Below are 20,397 nucleotides of genomic sequence, written 5' to 3'. Positions count from 1 at the left end.
AGTATTCAAAGATATGAAAGAAGTCACATATAAAGTAAGATGAAAGAAAACAGAATCAGCTTATTTTACTTGAGTTCAGAAAAGTATGTATAAAAGATACAGGTGAACCGAATGGTAGTAGTAGTAAACATTACAACTTTTGTTATAGTATGTATACCCCAGAACAAATAGGTTGAAAAGTAGTTTATTATTCAATAGGTCTACACACAAACCCCAATAGTGCATAAAATAACGAGATTGACTGAGTATTGAATTCAATTTTGACAATTTAGTTATAGCGTTTTCTTTTTTTAGTTTTTTATTGAATAAACTGAAAAAGGTTATTGGGAGGTTACTCCTTAACACACGTGTACAGCATATCGAAATTTGCAATATATATATATCTTGAGAAGTTGTTTGCAATTTCTTCATCCAAAGCTTTCCCGAGATACTCTTTTACATTTTGGTCGTTCCCTCCGCGGGACTCGAACTCGTACCGCTGTGACGCGGAGGGAACGACCAAAAATTTGCTTCGCAAATTTGACAGTTCTAACATCGTTGGAATTTTTCAGACCCTTCTATAAGTTTACGTTATCTTCCCTGTATCAATTTGATCCGATGGAGCAGTGTAGCGAAGAGTCGTCACATTCTGAGACGTTGTATAATATTGTTTTGTTGTGACATGCATCATTAATTTGATCCTCTATCCTACATATTAACACCTAGATGAACTGTCTCGTACTACCATACATCGTGTACCAAGTTACAGCCCTAGATTAATTCTACGAGGAGGAATGACCCGGCCAGCGAAAGCTATATTTTTATATAGCCTAGCTGGCCGAGTGGTCTAGGGCGCTGGACTTAGTGCAGACGGTGTTGCCATAGATGTCACAGCGGTACGAGTTCGAGTCCCGCGGAGGGAACGACCAAAAATTTGCTTCGCAAATTTGACAGTTCTAACATCGTTGGGAATTTTTCAGACCCTTCTATATATATATATATATATATATATATATATGACGACTGTAATCGCTTCACTGCTCCATCGGATCAAATTGATACAGGGAAGATAACGTAAACTCATAGAAGGGCCTGAAAAATTCCCAAACTGTGGTCTGTGATGCTGTTATATAACGTATAATTTGGTCCACACATTTCAGGTCAATTTTGAACATAACATTCCCTTTCATTAAGGAGAACTGGGAGAAATAGCTCAAATAGTTCAATCATGATAGATTAACAATTTGACCTTCGTGTTGTACATGGTAATGTTTCCTAAATAATATTTAACTACTGTGAAGACGTTAAATAGACTGCTTTTGAAATTTAATAACAATGGCTTCATTTACATAAGTAACGTTACAGAAAAATGAACAATATTAAAACAGTAGTACATAAATTTGCAAATACAGTTCTTGTATGGGTATCCTTTCCATTTCTTGATTTAAGGGAAATGGGAATTTTAAATGGGTCGAATATAGAGATCGCTTTAAAAAGTATTTACTTATTTAAAAGCCTTAAACATTCAAATTCAGAGCATTAGTTTAAATGTTAGACTTTAAGGTTATAGCGGAAATCAAAAGAATGCAATCCAGGGACAAAGACCAAGTTGCTCATAAAAGTCAAGTCCGGAGTAGACAAACGAGGAAAGTAAAACTATGACCTGTTGAATAAATCAGTTCTCATGGTGCAGATGGATACACTATAACGATCCACGAGTTCATGATGACCATAAAACTTCTGTAGTGATGACTTTAATCTTGTAGCAACATAACCCTGTTCCAGAAGCCTATTTGTAAGAGTTCTAGCGCGATACAAAAAGTCTGCTTAGTTTCAGCAAGCTCTGGCATAACGTATGAGTTGTGATATGAACACTCTATACGCAGGTGCTGAAGGGATGTTGCCACAGATGAAAGGAAAGTTGACAATTCTGATTGAAAAGTCATCACGTTTGTCGTGAAGTTTGGTCAATAGTTTTTCTTTCGATAATTTGAAAAGTAAATTAACAAAATATGGAACCGATTATTATACATGCTATCGCAAAATATGGCACCTTTATACATTAAACTTCACTGAACTTACAAGTGAAACATACATTAACATCAATATAAAGGATATCTAAATCAATAGAAATACAGTTTGTATAATAAATATTAAACATGGCATTGAAAGAAAGGCAAACATGTCATCCATCCACCCGTTCAATATCCTACTTGAAGTTTCATATTCAACTAAATCAATTTCCTCTCCACAAATGTATGGCCGTATTTCCACTGTAGAGTTGCCAGTAACTTGCTCTTCGAAATTTATTAGACTTTCCCAGAACCCTCTGTTTGGGTAAATGAAACGTCTTTCATAGAATATGAGATCATATGCTTCCTTCAACGTCAACTTTTCGTGTTTGATCAAATAAGCTAGACAAACACTAACAGACCTACTCCTTCCAGCTACGCAATGAACTAGAACTTTTCCGCCAATTTCTCTAGCAGTATGTATATAGTGTAAACATTGGTCTATATATTTGAGCAAATTTTCTGATTCAGAGTCTTTCATTTCCACGACAAGGGAGTCAACTTCAACTGGATATTTGAAGTCTTTTAGCTCAACTGAAACATTCAGGATATGAGTGATTCCATAGTCAGTAATTCTTGATTCAGAAATGGCTGCAACACCAGAAAGATATAAGTAGTCTTTAAGTTCTGCAATTGCCTTAAAACCTCTGTTTTTTTCTACAAAAAAAAAAAGAAAGCATTGCAACTCAGCACTTCGTAGATGTGAAAAAGTGTCATATTTTAAAACATGTGAACCTTTTGACGGTAAAAAAATTTTGTTAACGTATTTACTAGTACATCGGGAGAGTGTGCATAACACTTTTTAGGAGATGAAATACGATGCTGTAGAATGGAAAGAGACGGATATTGTTTCAATAATTTTAAGTTTTTGTGTAAATAAATCATACCTTTCTGGAGACGTAAATGATGTTGGAGTGAATCCACCATTTTCCCTACAACGAATTAAAAACAAAAAAAAATGTTATTTTTAGTATAATGTTTTTATAGGCTACCAACGCTTGACAAGGAACAAATCAAACGTTATATATGTCGTTACATTCGCTTCTTTAAATATAATCGCTATAATCTGGTTTTATTCTTAAACAAGGAACCACAGACGTCCATCCAGAAATGCAGCTAAAAAATATAGTGTAATATGATTTTTTGGTTATGAGTAAACCTCTCTGCCTGCTTATAATAAAGAATATTGATTCATAGAGTAATACGAATTTCTGTTTTTAGTATAAACTCTCTGCCTGGTTATAATAAACCAGAGCGATTCATTTATCATATCATATTACATTGTTAAGACTTTGTAATCAGCTGATATCAAGGATAATAAAACTTGAATAGAAGATAATTTGTAAAGCAATTTCATCATGTAAGCAAAGCATAGATATAACAAGTTTTACTAGATTTCCATTTCAGCAATAAATTAAAACTCCGTTCATAGATATTTTTATCATTTAACTATATATCTCTCTGTCATTTAGATAGATTGACAAACCTTTTATTAACGAGTTTTAAGCGCAGTTATATGTATACTCACTCTTTAAAAATCTCCACTTTTCACGTCTGTTGTACTATAACTGTCAAAATGGAAACCCCGATCTTTAAAATACAGCGAGACTTTACAGACGTGGCAATTTTAACGTGTTTTGATATAATAGGTGAGATACATTTCGCGTGTATGTGTGTTCATGGTTTCATTTGCAAAGATTGGGAATAAGTGGGAAAGTACAGCAAGTATAAAGGAAATAAAAAGTAATTACAAGTTAAACCGAATAAAACGTGCACTGTTAACGTATTCATTATCGCTGTAGCTAATTTTCGCGGATTCTACCGAATGAACATGTAATGATTAGCGTAAAACTAATACAAACCAAGTGTTTCGCAGGTTGATTTTTCGAGGTTTTCTGTCCATTGTGCAAATAGCAAAAATCAGTACACCACGAAAATTAATACGTGTACAGTATATGGAACTTGGATAATACAAAAAAATTAAATAAGCCAATTTCGGCTCCTCTACATCTTTTAAGGTAGATCATGAACAAGGGACACAATTCATTCATAAATAGGAAATAGTCATTTGCATGATGATATACGGCTAGAAGATTGTAATATGTCATATAAAAGTAGTATGATCGTATAGGGATGTTACAATTATATATATCATACAGGAAATACAACTTCCGGTTACGATAAGATAGATCAAAACAATAAAAATAGATAATTAAAATTGATTACATGTAACAACAAGTTAAACTCGTGGTGGTTATTATGATTATATAACACAAAGCAATTATGCTGTCCGTGAAAAAAAAACAATTGATATCTATTAGGTACTTCAAAAAATAAATCTCGTAACCAGAAGTATATATCTCCATGTGTATAGCATATTACAAGTAACCATGTGACAAAAACTTTCAAGTCGTTCATGTAAAAAGGTAATTCGGTTTCACACAAGGTTATAATACAAACATTAGTTAACTTTGATATCTTCAAATGTTACACTTACCTCAATTAATGGATACACTGTAATGGCTTATTGAAAGAAAAACCAATATCGATTTGGGTTCCGTGATCACACACTTATACTACATTTACATACAGTTAATTTATGTACATGGTTTAAATATTTAATATTAATACACAACTGAATGAATCGATCATAATCTAAAATCAAACATTACGTAGATATTCTTACCCTTAACAGGTCAAAAATTTAATACATTGATTATGGTCAAATACCATTGACTGATATGTGTTATTGATTGCAGTTCTAGCCGGCTGATCTTTCGATCAAAGACTTGTAGAATGGTTGTCCGTTTCTAAGGACAATTTATTCGTATGAACTTATCTCATACTTTATATACCCATATCTATTTAAACCTTGATGACAAAGCAATACAATATTTTGTTTAGCCTTTTAATGCTTATCTTTGAATAATTATAGTCGATTTTCATTGAATGTATTATATCATGTTGATCTTGAATCATTAACATTTCATCAAACGATAATTTATTTTCTGTTTGTGTTGCGAATGAGCGTGTTCAGACCACCTAGATTAATCCTACGAGTAGGATAGACTCGGCCAACGAAAGTTTTATTGTTATATAGCCAAGCAGGTCGAGTGGTCTAGGGCGCTGGAATTTATGCAGGCGGTCTTGCCATAGATGTCACAGCGATACGAGTTCGAGTTCCGCGGAATGAAAGACCAAAAAATTTGCTTTGAAAGGTTGACAGTTCTAACATACATCGTTGAGAATTTTTTAGACCCTTATACATATATATATTGTACATAAAACATCAAATATGAGAGTACCTTGCTTGTTACTTATTTATCTTTTTTTGATGTATTCACGTCTGTTTTAATTTTTTTTTCAAAATTCACAGTATGTCCGTGGCAGTTCAGTTGGTTTAAGCTGTTAGGAAACTTTTTTTTTGTCGACGAGAATAAACTGTGGTCTGTGATGCTGTTATATAACGTATAATATGGTCCACACATTTCAGGTCAAGCGTCGCAGATCGACCAAAAGTACATTTAAATTTCTTTAGTTCAAACACATGTAAGTCTACATTTCGATAGAAGTATGCACCTAGATATTTAACCATTTAAATGTACCGTTGTCAAGTCTTAGTGACTTTAAGGTCTGATTGATATAACTATTGTTTTTGTGAAGGTTTTGAATGGCGATAGTGTTCTATTGGTAGATGTATACATGTAAGTATATTTTTATTTTTACCAAATGGTGTGTATTTATAACAACTGATTACCTTAGGGAATATATGTTGCTTGACTTGACCCCAATACTGAATAGGGTCGTTTTTCCATCAATAAATACCAATGTTTAAAAGGCGCAGTTGAGTAGATTTTATGCCACACCTTTGTACCGGTAGTGCAACTGAGACTAAATTAAAGTGTGCCTCAACTTGCAAATACAATTGATATTACTTGGTGGAATATGACATAGTCTGGCGAGTATATATTGACGAACTTCCTGAAAAGCTCTGGTGTCTGGTCAATACTATGTTGATGTTTATCGGAAACCTGTGGTTGCCCATTTTTCGTATTCAGGGTACTAATATGCTACATTAGAGCGCCACTTGTCATGTGTTTCAATTGCTTTGCGTTGATTCGTTTTGATCAGTGCTCCCAAATGTTGACCCATATAAAACAATTATCATACAGGCAGTTGATGTAAAATTGTATTATGATGCATTTTATAAACAGTATATTAAAACAATCATCTTAGTATTACATGCGTACTTGTACTTGTATTTTTTGTTTTGTTTTTTTGTTTTTTTTTTTTTTGTTTGCTATTTTAAAAAATCCCTGTATAATAGACACGTGCATGGCCATCATCCTAGAGGTGGGGTAAAGGAAATGCACTTCGATGATTTAGGACTACTAATGTGACATTATTTATTCCTTTACAATACAAATTACGCGCTTTAAAAATATTTATGTTTATTGCTCTGGTAACTATTAATTTATCGTTCTTTTTTATGATATTTTTTCATTAAGTAAAACTCGTTTTATGCCAATATAAAGTTGAAACAAGAACAGCATATGTGCAATATGTCAAAGCTACAATGAGAATCATAAAAAATCTGGCATTTATAGATACTAGTACGGGAAAAGGTAGCTAATACAATACGAGTCGTGCTTTAAATGTCATCAGAGCTATTAGCAATCATAAAATAGACATATAACAATGTATTCATGCCAATAATAATGATAATCACGTTTGTTTACATATCTCACGTGCTTCATAATGCGAACCGATTTGTTTTTACAGCAATTGAAATCATGGCTATGGAGTAAAGAAAAGATTTAAAGCAATGTCAAATTTATCATCGATCGCACAAATAAACAGTCATCTTTATTTATCCGGCGAAGTAGCAATAACACGCTACAAACTAAATAAACTTGGAATAACAGATATTGTGAATTGTACCTTGGATGTTCCAAAGAGAAACGACCCAGGGATAAATTGTGTTCAAATTCCCGTACCGGACCATCCTTTCACTCGATTGGATAATCATTTCGACCGAATTGCTGACTTAATTCATCAAGTACACAGAAACAATGGGAAAGTCTTAGTTCATTGTGTAGCAGGTGTGAGTCGGTCAGCGACTTTGTGCATAGCGTATCTCATGAAGTATCATAATATGTCATTGTTTGATGCACATCACAAAGTATGGGAAGCTAGAAAAATAGTCAGACCAAATCCAGGGTTCTGGAAACAGCTTATAGCTTACGAAAAAAAACTGTTTGGTAAAGCAACAATAAAGATGGTGAACTCGGTCGTTGGATCTGTTCCACATATTTACATGTATTAAAATTGTGACCTTGATCGAAAGTTTCCATTGTTTTATTTGTATGCCTATACATGCTTATACTTATCATGAGTTTTGAATAAGGCAGACATACAGTCTTTCATTGTTCTTTAATAAACACTGTCTGGGTTTTATACCAGGCGCGTAGCTGAGACCAAATTGAAGTGTAGGCAAAATTACGGCAGGGGGTCTGGGGGCCGCTTAAGGCCCCCAGCAGGTCCAGGGCGGTGCCCTGCTAGGGGGTCCAGAGGGGCGAAGATTCCCCCAAGCTCCGCGGAGATAGCGTTTTAGAGCATAAAAAAAAATTGGCAAAATTAAGTGCAGGCAAAAGCTTTTTTGCCTAACGGCAGCTACGCGCCTGTATACATGGTTTACGTTTCCATACTTATAACATTTGCATAAAAATCAAGTTCTGTTTTAACTGCTTTTTTTGTTATTAATAATGTTGTGAATTTGAAGCCAAATTCGCACTAGTGCCATAAAAGAAATTAACAGCATGCTTAATCTAGGTTACTTCTATGGTATACATTATTGTGTTGTAGTCCAGCAAAATCATACCTTAAAAGTGTAATTCAATATGGCTTTAATTCTGACTGTTTGTTGTGTTTCATGAATGATTTCTTATGACTCAACTAAAGGTTATTTACTTAGGTCTTAAGTTCTTGTTTTTTTTTATAACCAACCTGTTTAAAATTAGATCTATCAATTATTCAATTCAGTCAATGCATATGCAATCTTATTACACTTCATTCTACTTTCTGTTCTGATGGCCTTTCTATTCAGCCAATCAGATTGCATCATTCATGCTTGTGAAAGCATTATTCAAAGGCAAAAACAAGAGGATTCTGGAAAGGTCATCTGAACTGAAAGTAGAATGAAATGTTGTTATATCCTACATGTAGTAACTGAATGGAAAATTGATAGGTCTAATTTTATAAAATTGTTGTGTAACCATAGTTACATGATTTTTTATTTTCAGAAAGATGCCCAGTCCTTATTTGATATTTTGAATATAGTCAATACTGACCAAATCGTCCTATATGTCATCTTTGGAAATTTGACATTTTTACAAAAGACGTGATGTAAAATTTCAACTTCTTATGACTTCTGATTATAAAGTATAATCAAGTAGGTGGTATTATCAGATGTAAAATATCAGAGTTAAAATTTCATTTATTGAGCACATCTGATTAAATAAATCACAACCAAAATATTGTATGTACATGAACAGTGTTGATTAAACAGATTATTTAAACAATGGCAGAATTATATAAAAAATTCATTTGAACAATATATGCGGTATTATTGGTACAGTTTTTATTCTCTCTAACCATTCATAAGTCTGTGTTTCCCTATCAACTTTCATAGTCTTTAATCACCAAGCATGATTCAAAATTACAATACAACTATCAAAATAACTTGTTAACCTTCCAAAATGCATGATTCATTTTTTATTTTCAACATTAATAATATTGTGTTCCTAATATCAGTTCCAATACTTGCAATATAGTATACTCCATTCCCCATTTATGAAGGGTGGAATTAAAAATTTTGTGTTCCCCATTATAAATTTTACCTTCAACAATAGTTAACAATATCGTATTTCCCATTCCAAGTTTGTGAATTCCCAAATTCATAAATTTCATTCTCCATTCACAATTTATGACTCACTTTTCACAACTTTGTATTCCCTAATATGATTCTATATTCACATTTTGTATTCCCCATTACATATACATGATTTCCAATTCCCCATTTCACTTTAAGCATGCACAATACAAATGTATTATATTTCCAATTTATGATTCCCAATTCACAATTGTGCATTCTTCCTTCCCTATTCTTAAATATCAAAATACCAATCTAACCATTGCAAATTTTGGTATGCTGTACAACTGTTTCAATTATAGTTAAACTGGTTGAATTTTTGACCATTACTTTTTTTCTTAGCTCCTCACTTCACAACAAAATTCGTGGAAGAGTTGTTGTTCTTTATTTCTGGTGATATCCAACTAAAATTTTTAGTCCCATCTGGTGGATAGAACTATTTTGATTCTCGTATGACTACAATTCTGGCAATTTTTTCAAGAAGAAATTCTCCTTTCTGCATCCTAGGTTATTTTATAGTGTAGCGAAAATGGCTGAGTAGTTCCGATTGTTGCAATATTGTATTCTTCATTCCTCATTCATAAGTTCCCATTCACAATGTTGCATTCCCCATTCAGAATTTTATATTTCCAAATTTCCTGAGACTTACATGCTCTCTATTTCTGTTGAAGTCACCATTCAAGATTTCTCAAAATACATTTCATAATTATTCAAAATATAATTCTTCATTTTTTTCACAATTTAGGCAATGATGTGTATGGCTCAGAATAAAAACAAAGTCTAATTTTCAAACATTTACATTTCGCTGCTGCTTAATTTCAAGGATTCTTTCAAGTTACCACATTCGCAGTATTAATTTTCATGTTGTAAAAACATATTAGTGATTCATACTTTAAGAAATCTATTTTGCACGTATTGTTTTTACGAATAATTTGTCCATGATGAAAAATATAAAAAATAAGTGCACCATAAAAAATCTCTGGCAAAAATTAATACATGTACAATACTAGGAATTCAATAGATTAGTTTTGTTTACTTTCCTCCTTCAACTTCACAGTTTCTGATTTCTTTTTCTCCATTCACAGTTTAATATTGTTCATGTAGAATTCCGTATTTCTCGCTTATTATTTATTCTAAACTATTGAACCAAATGAGAAAGCCTTTAACCTTATCAAATCATACATTACTGTGAAGTTTTCTTGGGCAATTTATTTTCACTAATTACAAAAGCAAGAAAAAACTGTGGAAGTAAATAAGTCTGTTTACAACAGAATACATGTTTGAGAATGTCTGTAGTGAAATAGAATACCCATGAAAATGAATTGACATGCAAAAACACAAAAATAAGTATCTACAAAAAACAAATTGGTTTACAGAATGTTTATAACAGTATTAAAAAAAATTACTTTGTCATTCTAATTGAAGACTTTTTTCCTCATGTAGCTTGAAAATTCTGATTCAACTTTACAAATTCCACATATTCATGGCCCACATATTTTTAATATTTCTTTTTTTTATCTTTTTGACATGTACCATTCTGTTGATTGTCAAATGTATATAAGTTACTGTAGTTCAAATTATGAAATTCAAAAAAAAAAATCATAGTACCCTAAAACGTATGTGAGAACTACAAAAATACTGCAACATCAAAAAATCTCCATTTAAGCTCGACACAGTTTTAAAAACAAACAAAAAACATAACAATAACAAAAATCTTTAGAACAGCACCGACACTGATACACCACCAGGTGTCACCAGTACTCTAAATCAGAGTCACCCTCACCACTACTAATAGATGAATCATCACTATTACCACTAGATATACTGTCAGCTTCACTGTCATAGCTGAATGTTCTTTCTGGAGGTAGCACTTTAAGTGAGCCAAAAAATGCTGCCATTCTGTGTAGAAGCAATTCGATTTCAAAATTCAAGAGTGAGTCCATTGGCAGATTGAGTCTATGGACAAGGGTTTTTAAAACTGTTTTGTTGAGCACAAAATTAATATATTCATCATAAACATCTTGCTGACCCAGATCTTCTTCTGTATATCGATAATGTAAAGAGTCCACCGGTAATATTTTTGTTAATGAGCTGGAATGCTCTAGGAAACATTGGCGGAAAATCACTCGGGTTGCTGCCTGTTTCAATGTGGAAGATGTTTTACCAAACATGTAGTTAACAAGCTTAGGGCTTACAGATCTAAGGTGCATAAATTCAGAAAAGTCATGTTCCAAGTATTCAGAAATTTCTTCTACTATTTCCTTTCTGTTGAAATAACCTACACAAAGAAAATATGAAATTACAGTTTCATGTTAGTTTAGAAAAAGTCCAAACTAAAATTACTGATAAATGAAAAATTACATTTTTCATTCAATACATTTTTTTTTATAAAGCAGAAAAGTCATAAAGTCTCCTCTAGAAACTTAAATATATTTATGTAAAAGGTATACACAATATCACTTATTTTCCAATTTCAACTGGTAAGTATGTTTAGTATGTACTACTATCTTACCCATATCTACAAGATGACTGAACTGTTGTGGAGCTTTCGTCAATTCACTGTGTAGATTTCGTCTACATAAAGATCTTTGCATTGGAATGGAAAGAAAACTCGCAAATATTGGGGATAACTTTCTGCAATAACAAATTATATATTAAAAATGTCTCAACATCTTTAAAGTAATATGAAATATTAAAATATAAATTTTTGTCAACCAAAATATTTTTGTGATTTTCAGTTTATCAAGTTGTTTAAAACATTTGTTCAAAAAATAACACTGATCTTTTGTGCAATTTCCAAGAAAAATATGTTTAATCCTGATTCATTTGCATAATGATTTTAAGCCAGAATTGCTACTTGCAATGACCTCGATTTTTTAAATGATTTGTAAATGTTTTGGGTGTGCATATCATCAATTAAGAAAGCATAAATTAGTGATCCTCCTCCAACTGGCAAGAGAATAACAGAGAACAGACACATTACACAATTGATTGTACTGATAAAACTTAGCTGTCATTAAACGACTTCCTTTTAATATATTTTGTAAACAGAATTGTTAACAAAGCCTCCTATGTTGGATGTGAGCATTACTAGTATTGGGTCGATGGAGAAGTTTATTTTAGAAACTATGTTGAAACACTTGTTATTTGAACTGTTCCTTTGTTTTGAATTGAACTTCAATCAAATTATCTCAGTTCTTATAATTCTTTAAATCTTCAAAAAGTATAGTACATTATGAAAAAGCATACCGACTATCATCTTGAATACTATTAGGCATATATAACTTTTACAAACCTTTTCCTTTTCCTTGTTTCCCACACAGTACCTCTCAGTGAAGCATTGGCTCCTCTCTTCAACAACTGTTGTGATGCTTTAACATCACCTCTTATAACACAGTGGAATAATGCTGTTTGTCCTCGATTGTTCTGAATATTGACCTGTAACAGCAAATTACAATTTATCAACACATTTTTTTAAATCATTGTAGCAGATCATTTCCAAATTAAAAATCAAATTATGTAGATAAGCAGGATTTTTCCCCCCAAAAAAATGCAATTTAATCCCATATAATTTACAGGAATCCAGAAAAAAAAAACAATATAAATGCACGCTTTGCTTGCATTTTTTCAAAAACCCAACGCAATTTATAATGAGTGTTCAATAAGCTTACATCTAAATCTTTCAAAGAGATGAGGTATGTAAGAAAATCTTGTTTCACACACAGACTAGCACAATTATCCTCTAATGTATCATCACTACACATGGACAAGTCCTCAAAATACTCATACATATCTGTACAAGATGTGTCACACATTGACAGTAATGGGGAATTCCCTTTTCTGTCTGATGCATTTATATTAGCACCATTCTCACACAATACACGTAATAATCTGGCATCATGGCTATAAATAGCTGTCTTGTGTAGAGGTGTAAGTTTACATTCATCACAGACATTCGGATCTCCACCATTACCTACAAAATGGAATAAAAGTGACAATAATAAAATAAATAAATACTAATGTTTTTGTTTCCTGTACAGTCAAACCTGGATCAAGGGTGAGCAAAATCAAGGTCACACAAGAAAGATGGTTTTAATAAAGAGGTTAATTTAACACTAAACTAGAATGCACATCATACTGATCTTTTAAAACAGGGTATTTTTTTACATGTGGTTGATAAGACAGGTTTGACTGTACTCTTTTAAATATATTTTTGTTCTTCGAAAATTTAACTCAAATTTCAAGAAGTGAAATTTCAGAATAGAAATTCTTCAATTAATTGAAAAAGAGATGTGATGAAAAAGGTCCTTGATAGCTCTTTTGAGACTTCCAAAACTCCGTCTTATATATTGAACTGATCAATACTCACTCAAGATAGCGAATATAAGATCTTCAATGTGTTCTAAAGCATCTTCTGGGTATTTCAGGTACTGTTTATTTATTCCCACTACTAAGTCCACCTGTGGATCCCACTTACTGCTGTAGACAGACCTTAATAAAATGAATAATTCTACACATTGACACATTCACAATTGATAAATATTTTGAACAAAATGAAAGTCTTCAAGGTAGATCATGCCTTATATTCCTAGTGTATAGATTCTCCTAGTCTTTTGCAAAGATGACACTGAATGAATGAATATACTTTAGAATTGTAATGTAAAAAACATAAGTCACTGAACTTGATTTCAAACCAATTGAGTCTTAATCAATTTCTACAAAATTGTATATGGATTATGTAGGGAATTTTAACTTTTTAGCGAACTATTAAAATGTTATAGAATTTTATATATTCATATAAGAAACACTTAAATGGCATTTTCTCATATTTCAATCAGAAAATTGGGGGTCATGGAACTCTTATTCTTGTTATATTTAAAAAAAAAAATGAAATTGCCATTACATTTCAACAGAATGTTTTCCTGCCAATTACCACTCCTTAAGAGAGGCATTTGAACTTTTACTAAACAAAGTTTAAATATCAAAAATTCATTTCAAACACTAATAGCTAATTGAAAATATACATCTCCATAATTTTGAAAGACGACAGAAAAGAATGCTCTTTGATGTATGTGTGATCTACGGTACATTAAACCACTTAATATGACAATACTCAGAAGTTGGCATTATATTAAGCTTTTTTCTCCCATTCATAGGCTTCATTCACACTACACAAGTGAGTGATTAAAAATTTGTAAAATTTGCCACATGCCAGGAAATTAAAATGTGTGAAGATTCTCACCCTTACCATGTTTACCATGTTTAACATGTTTACAGTTGTTATTCTTATCAATTAAATACATGTTGATTTACGAATGTTAATTTATATTTTAAAAGATTAGTTGGTAGTGTATCAACTAATCATAATGGTAGTGATATCAATGATGCAATGACTTGATGACTGGAAGGGAGGTCCTTGATGACATAGTTAATGTTGGGAGAATTTAGGGTGTTGTTTAATTTATTTTTTATGGTTTTATTCATGGGAGAAACAAGTTCTCCCTCATTTCTTTCACGGATTAAAGAATTTCTCCACTCTTGATAGTTAAATTTTATAGATAAAGTGACATGATTTTTAATATTTTTTACGAGAATATGAGAAACTACATTTTAATTTTTTCAAGTTGTGGTCTGCATGTATACAAATTTGTGAAATCAGTATGGCAAAAAAAGGCAAATCTGACTTATCTAAAATCAAAAAGAAACATATGTAGGATTCCATAAAAATTTCAATGTTTTACAGTACTTGATAGGAATGGAGAGTCAGCAAAATCCTATATATATGTAGATCCTCTGAAACATGAATAGTTCAAAATCGTTCTGTCAGAAGTGAAGTATGCTGTAAGAACTTTTATGTAGACATACAACTTGTGTTATAGGAAGTATGGTATATTCCCGTTGGTCAAGAAAATATCCATATTACAATGTAGAGATGCGTTATATAAATAAATTCAAATATTTTAAAACAAATAGCACTGTTCCTCATAGGCAAAGCCTAAAATCATACTAATGATTATACCAGAAATTTTAGCTGTGTAAAAAAAAAGAATTACCAATTTCCATCACTATGATGTTCAGAGGTTTTAGTCAGATCATTGTAGAAGTCTGTCAGTAGTTCTAAAGCAGATTTCCCTGGTCCTTCATATTCACTACCAAAATATGTCTGAAAAATAAAACATTCAATGTTAAGTAAATAGAAATAAAAGAAAAATACTAAAAATGTATAAATTGGATGATTGCTCAGATTTTCTGTTAAATTTAATCAAAACATAAGAATCAACTGAAGTTGGAAAAGTTTTATGTTGATAAATCCATCTTTAGTGTGGTGGATTTCAATTAGTTGTCAATTAACCTGGAATAGTATTTATTTAATTCAACTTAATTTTACAACAGACAACCAAAATCAACAATTACTATGTGTAAGCAGAAAATTGCTGAATAAAAAAAAACAAAGAAATAAATGAAAAAAATAATTATCATATTCTGGCTACAGTTCATAAAAATTAAATTCTTTTCTGCAACTGTTAAAACGGTCAAGTTTTTTTCTTTTCTTCATATCAATAAAACGACTTATTTTCATGAATAATTTATTTTTGCATGTTTTAGCATGCAAGAAAAAAATTGTGAAAATAAATTACTGTGAGCAATTCCCTTCATTTTTAAATACATGATAAATACTGTGCTAAATGCAAAAAGTAACAAATTATATTTATAGCAGAAAACAAGAAAAATCTGTGAAAATGAGTTGGTTTACAGGGGATAGTTTTTGTTTAATTAGGTGCAAGTTTTTGTAAGAATCAGGCAGAATGGGAAAATTAGAAACATGCATGTCAAAACCCCACCCATCTGCAAAAATGATTTCACTTAAGGATGCTTTCTCCATTTGAAAAGACCATTATTCTAGCTCTGCATCACTGCCTTTGCTCAGAATTATAACAACAGAATCGAGAATGTTAGAAAAATGAGGTTTTTGACAGTTATCTGCCCTTGAAATGTTCATTTTTAGTGCATTTCAAGGAAATATAACTCAATTTACCAAAATGATATGGAAAGTTCTGTCTGTTTTCCTTGATTCTGATGGTGCACATAGTCAAATCAAACATTTAAAATAGTTGTTTTTTTTTCATACCATGTTTCACCCACTGCCTGATTTTACAAGGAACTTATTATGACATACACATACAATGACATGTATTTGTATTTGCAAGATACTAATCTTTCTAAAAATATACATCCTAGTGTTTAATTATAAAAACTATTTCATCATGAAATGTACTGGTTACATCAGGCACTTAATGATGTTTGTAATTCTATCAACTAATCCTACTGAACATTATATAAATGTTTTAAAAAAAAACTTGCTCAGTGATAAGAGGTTACTAAACTTAAAAATCTAGATATTTTAACTAATGCAAATGCAGATTTCATTATACAAATTGCTGAAGTACAAATGAAAGCTTTTGTGTATAAAGTACATTGGTATATTGCAAAACACATAATTGATGTACTATACATGCTTCCTTCCTTTCACTCCCTTGATACAAAATTACAACAGCATTGTCATCTTGTTGAATTCCAATTTAACATAAAAAATATTCAAATCCACAGATGGTTACACTATTCTATAAATTATCTGACAAGAGGGAGCGTTGATTGCAACTAATTGAAAACAGAGATGAACTAAATATACATTATACATGTATAAGTATTACAAACATACTGTTGGCACTCTATGATTAACATTTGCTCCACTTTCAATCAGGAATTTGGCCAGATAAAAATGTCTCGTTGTTACAATAGTCTGGGATTCATCTGTTCCACACAAACAAATAAATAATGGTGTTCTTTGGTAGCATCCTGAAAAAATATGCTTTATATGTAACAAAACAAAAGTTTTAAGGTTTTTTTTTTACTGAAACTTAGATAATTTCTGTTGTCCATTTCATAAAAAATCATAAGTATAAAATAAATCCTAAGTTACAACATATATATAACACAATATTATTTTCTACATTGATGTTATTACAGTTATATTTTTTTGTGAAATCAGCCTCTGATATTGTAATGGTCAATGAGTAATTTGCTGGTGACTCTCTTTTAGGCTGTCTGCCTGTATTAGGCATGTAGTTTTCTCAAGGTGATTTTTGTGTGATTAATTAAGTTTTACATATAGTTACTGTGGGATTTTATTTTTCTAGTACATTTTTTACACTCTTTATAAGAAATTAATAATTAAATTTGTTACAAATGTATGTTGGTTTCATTGTAAAACTTTCAGTTAAGTATGCCGTACCTTCATCAAGGTAAGATGGGTTTAGATTTTCTCTAATTAATCTCTCAGCATGTGTATATTGTCCCCCTTCCAATGCTCTTGTCAGTGGTGTTTCATTTATGCCAAACTCAACATGGAATATTCCTCCAGCCATTACACATGCTTTAATCACTTAACATACACTGATGTATTTAAATCTATTAATAATGATTAAACATATGATGTATCATTACTTTCAATTAAGTTCATATTTACAAAAAAAATTCTTAAAATAAATGCAAAATTTGTAATTTTGAATTTATTATTACTTATCTGGCTAAATAGGTAAAGGGTCCATTAAAACAGTTGGATTACTTAAGTATGTTCTCTAATTTAGTAATTATACACTTAACTGCTAAAAGGAACTGACTTCAATTTCAAAGGTCAGGAAATAGAACTATTTATGTTGTAACTCCTATAGATACCTCACAAGACAGGAGCATTTAAGTGCAATGGGTTCAATAGTAGAAAGATAAACAAGCATGACATATCAATCATCTGATCTGATTAAACAAAGAAAAATCAATCGAAGAATGACTCATGTAAATGCATTTCATTTTTCGATAATATGCCGTTATGAATAGTTCCGCTATATTTAAAAAAAATGCTACCATTGGTCGAATAAAGTTGTAATGTGGTCCTGACAGTGTGTAAAAGACTTACTGTACTTTCAATCAGCTGTTTTTCGACTTGTTGATTGTCGTCAATGCAGAGTTATCTCCCCTAGCACGAATTCCAAGATAAACCAAATCCGGTTCAAGAATAAAATCCGGATAATGGTTCAGTTCAAATTCATTTTCACATATTTATCATCATTTGTAATCTTTTTTTTTTAAATTCAGTTACAACAGTTACATTGACTATTACATTGTGAAATATAGCAAAAGTTATACATTTACAAAAAAAATGTATTTTCTACAAGATCATTTTTTCCAATCACAGGTCTCTTTGATTCTTGAAATTTCAGTAGGTTCCCATTAATTGTAAATGACTTCAACAATGATCTAGAGGCTTACACAGTTATTCACAGACCTGCATTCCAAAGCAGCAGTGCAGTAAATTTCACAACAAGTAAAGAAATGGCAAGACTGCTTTACAGTTATTTTAAAGCCACAATCTGCAATATTATTCTTTCATACTTGATTTTAACTGCATGGTATCCATGGTTTAATTTATAATCCTAGATAAGGAACAATGTTCTGACATAAATGCATAAGATAATGGTAACTTCCCTTCCTAAATGTCTGATGATGATGATGAATTAGGCATGCAACCATTTGATTTTCTGGGAAGAGCTATGGATGTTTTTTATTTCATTAACAATATTTTTTCAGAAAAAATAACTTTTCTTCTGCAATGTGAAAATAAATTTTCTTGGTATTACTCTCAACTTTTACCATATATTTGTCAAATTCAATAGATGAAAAAAACTATCATGAATCACTACAGGTGAAGAAAAGAAAGATTATCTCAGAAAAAAATCTGCCATCCCCCACCTGGAAAATAGTCCTTTTTCAAATTTCCGGAATTCAAGCCATTTTAGCAAGTTTTTCAAAGGACATAACCCATCAACACACGACAACCTGGCTGTCTAATTTAAAACAGTAATTTTTCTTTTAAACTAAATGGTTTGAAATAAGTATCAAAATGCTTACAACAAATCAAATATTTGAACTTAAAGTCTACTGCTGTCAATTGCTCCGATTGGACAGTAACCCGAACTGTTGGGTTGATGAGTTAATTCCCTTTGCTTAAAATAAATAAAAAAAAAAAAAAAAAAAAAAAAACAAGGCAAAGATGGGAATATGAAAAGACTGAGATGATGGCCACCTTACTTTTACATATATATATAATTCGTTTGTAATCAGATAGTTGTATGTGTTAAATCATTAAAATGAAAGTTTGGTGTTTTTTCTCATTTCTATTTAATTTTTCAGGGACAGAGGAAAGAAATTTGCCCAACTGATTCGTCAGTACTGAATTGGATGTTTACTTGCCCTTATATATTGAACAGAAAAAAAAACATCCAAAATTGGGTGGCCCAGCTTTGTTTGACATTGACTTGTTTCTCATGAAAAAGCTTGCTGCAGACCATTGGAAGAGTGCTTGCTTTTACCCCTGAGTACTTGTATTTCAATAGCAAATACAATAGAATAGATAAATTGTTTTGTTGCAGCCATGTTTGATGTGTTTTTTTTCCATAGTAATTGACAGCAATGCTAAAGCAGAAACCACAATCTAATGAGTAATTTCTGGGATGATTTTTGAAGAAAAGTTATCAAGGACATAGCAATATCTCACATGGGAAAATGGTCCAAGTGAGCTAAAAACTAAGAACAGAGTTTTTTTAAACATAAGAAAATCACCTTCAATTCAACAAGGTCCTTATTGTTTATTTTCTGTTGAATTTTGTAAGATTTTCTTACAATAACAAATGAATACAAAGTAATTACATCCAAATCAAAGAACTGAACAATACTGACATTTAAAGCAGGAGACAGGTTAAAAAAAAATTTTTTGATATAAAAAAGATACAATCTACACTTTGTTAATTAAGTACCAGTCTTTATAAAAATCAGACAGAGGGTGATTTGTGCATATCAAAAACACACCAAAATTCAGTTTTATTTCTTGTTCAGACACTGTAACTGATCATGTAACCAGTCTTAGTTTTTCATTTAGTTGTTGCGCTTTTGAGATAAAAATTATATAAATTGTACATGAAATTTGCACTCTGCAAGAGTTATTGTTCTTGATTTGGCTTCATTTGGTTGCTTTTAGTGGGAGACTAATGCATGATTTTCTAAAACGTGCAAATCTGAATGCAGAAAAGATTGTTACTTAGTGAAAGCATAGAATATGTAGACTAAAAAAGCATTGTTTGTTTGGTGGGTTTTTCTTGACCATGAATCACTTTACCATTGGTAGTATCTGAATTTTATACGGACTGGTACTTAAATAATCTAAATTGTGCTTTCTAAGGTAAAAGTAACAAAAAATGTGTGTGAAACACAAACACAAAATGAAATGAACACCTTATCTTTACTCAAAACAACTTATTCCTATGTCAACTTTTATTTTTGACCAATCTGACAGAAACAAAG

General features: G+C 31.3%; 2 protein-coding genes across 7 annotated transcripts; both read right to left on the bottom strand.

The window, feature by feature from the left end:
* Positions 1-1,075: 1,075 nt before the first annotated feature.
* Positions 1,076-4,729, bottom strand: LOC148614219 (uncharacterized). 3 transcript variants are annotated; one of them, XM_088588148.1, is made up of 4 exons: positions 4,549-4,728; positions 3,580-3,641; positions 2,939-2,983; positions 1,076-2,708 (listed from the first exon to the last, which is right to left on the bottom strand). In XM_088588148.1, the coding sequence occupies exons 3-4, from the start codon at positions 2,976-2,978 to the stop codon at positions 2,098-2,100; spliced, it is 651 nt and encodes a 216-aa protein (XP_088444274.1). In that variant the 5' UTR covers positions 2,979-2,983; positions 3,580-3,641; positions 4,549-4,728; the 3' UTR covers positions 1,076-2,097. The 3 variants fall into 3 exon arrangements, with proteins under 3 accessions (XP_088444274.1, XP_088444276.1, XP_088444277.1); XM_088588150.1 differs by having other exon boundaries at positions 3,580-3,619; XM_088588151.1 differs by lacking the exon at positions 3,580-3,641 and having other exon boundaries at positions 4,549-4,729.
* A 5,034-nt stretch (positions 4,730-9,763) lies between these two features.
* On the bottom strand, positions 9,764-18,112 carry LOC148614218 (uncharacterized). 4 transcript variants are annotated; one of them, XM_088588144.1, is made up of 9 exons: positions 17,957-18,112; positions 17,276-17,451; positions 16,703-16,839; positions 15,036-15,145; positions 13,352-13,473; positions 12,654-12,955; positions 12,278-12,420; positions 11,495-11,616; positions 9,764-11,260 (listed from the first exon to the last, which is right to left on the bottom strand). In XM_088588144.1, exons 2-9 carry the CDS (start codon positions 17,406-17,408, stop codon positions 10,734-10,736), a joined length of 1,596 nt encoding a protein of 531 aa, XP_088444270.1. In that variant the 5' UTR covers positions 17,409-17,451; positions 17,957-18,112; the 3' UTR covers positions 9,764-10,733. The 4 variants fall into 4 exon arrangements, with proteins under 4 accessions (XP_088444270.1, XP_088444272.1, XP_088444271.1 ...); XM_088588146.1 differs by having other exon boundaries at positions 17,905-18,017; XM_088588145.1 differs by lacking the exon at positions 17,957-18,112 and adding an exon at positions 17,647-17,749.
* Between the last annotated feature and the right edge of the window lie 2,285 nt (positions 18,113-20,397).

The sequence above is a fragment of the Perna viridis genome, chromosome 6, assembly GCF_037379345.1.
Source record: "Perna viridis isolate PV_CMFRI_1.1 ecotype Kerala chromosome 6, ASM3737934v1, whole genome shotgun sequence".
Classification (NCBI taxonomy): domain Eukaryota; kingdom Metazoa; phylum Mollusca; class Bivalvia; order Mytilida; family Mytilidae; genus Perna; species Perna viridis.
This window is presented reverse-complemented; position numbering and strand designations above follow the sequence as displayed.

Excerpts from the sequence above, each read along its gene's own strand:
- LOC148614219 (XM_088588151.1), bottom strand. The coding sequence starts at position 2,978 with ATGGTGGATTCACTCCAACATCATTTACGTCTCCAGAAAG. Across the intron at positions 2,709-2,938 it reads TCATTTACGTCTCCAGAAAG|AAAAAAACAGAGGTTTTAAG; the intron begins GTATGATTTATT and ends TTTTTTTTGTAG.
- LOC148614218 (XM_088588144.1), bottom strand. The coding sequence starts at position 17,408 with ATGGCTGGAGGAATATTCCATGTTGAGTTTGGCATAAATGAAACACCA. Across the intron at positions 13,474-15,035 it reads CATCATAGTGATGGAAATTG|GTCTGTCTACAGCAGTAAGT; the intron begins GTAATTCTTTTT and ends CATTTTATTAAG. Across the intron at positions 11,261-11,494 it reads CAGTCATCTTGTAGATATGG|GTTATTTCAACAGAAAGGAA; the intron begins GTAAGATAGTAG and ends TTCTTTGTGTAG.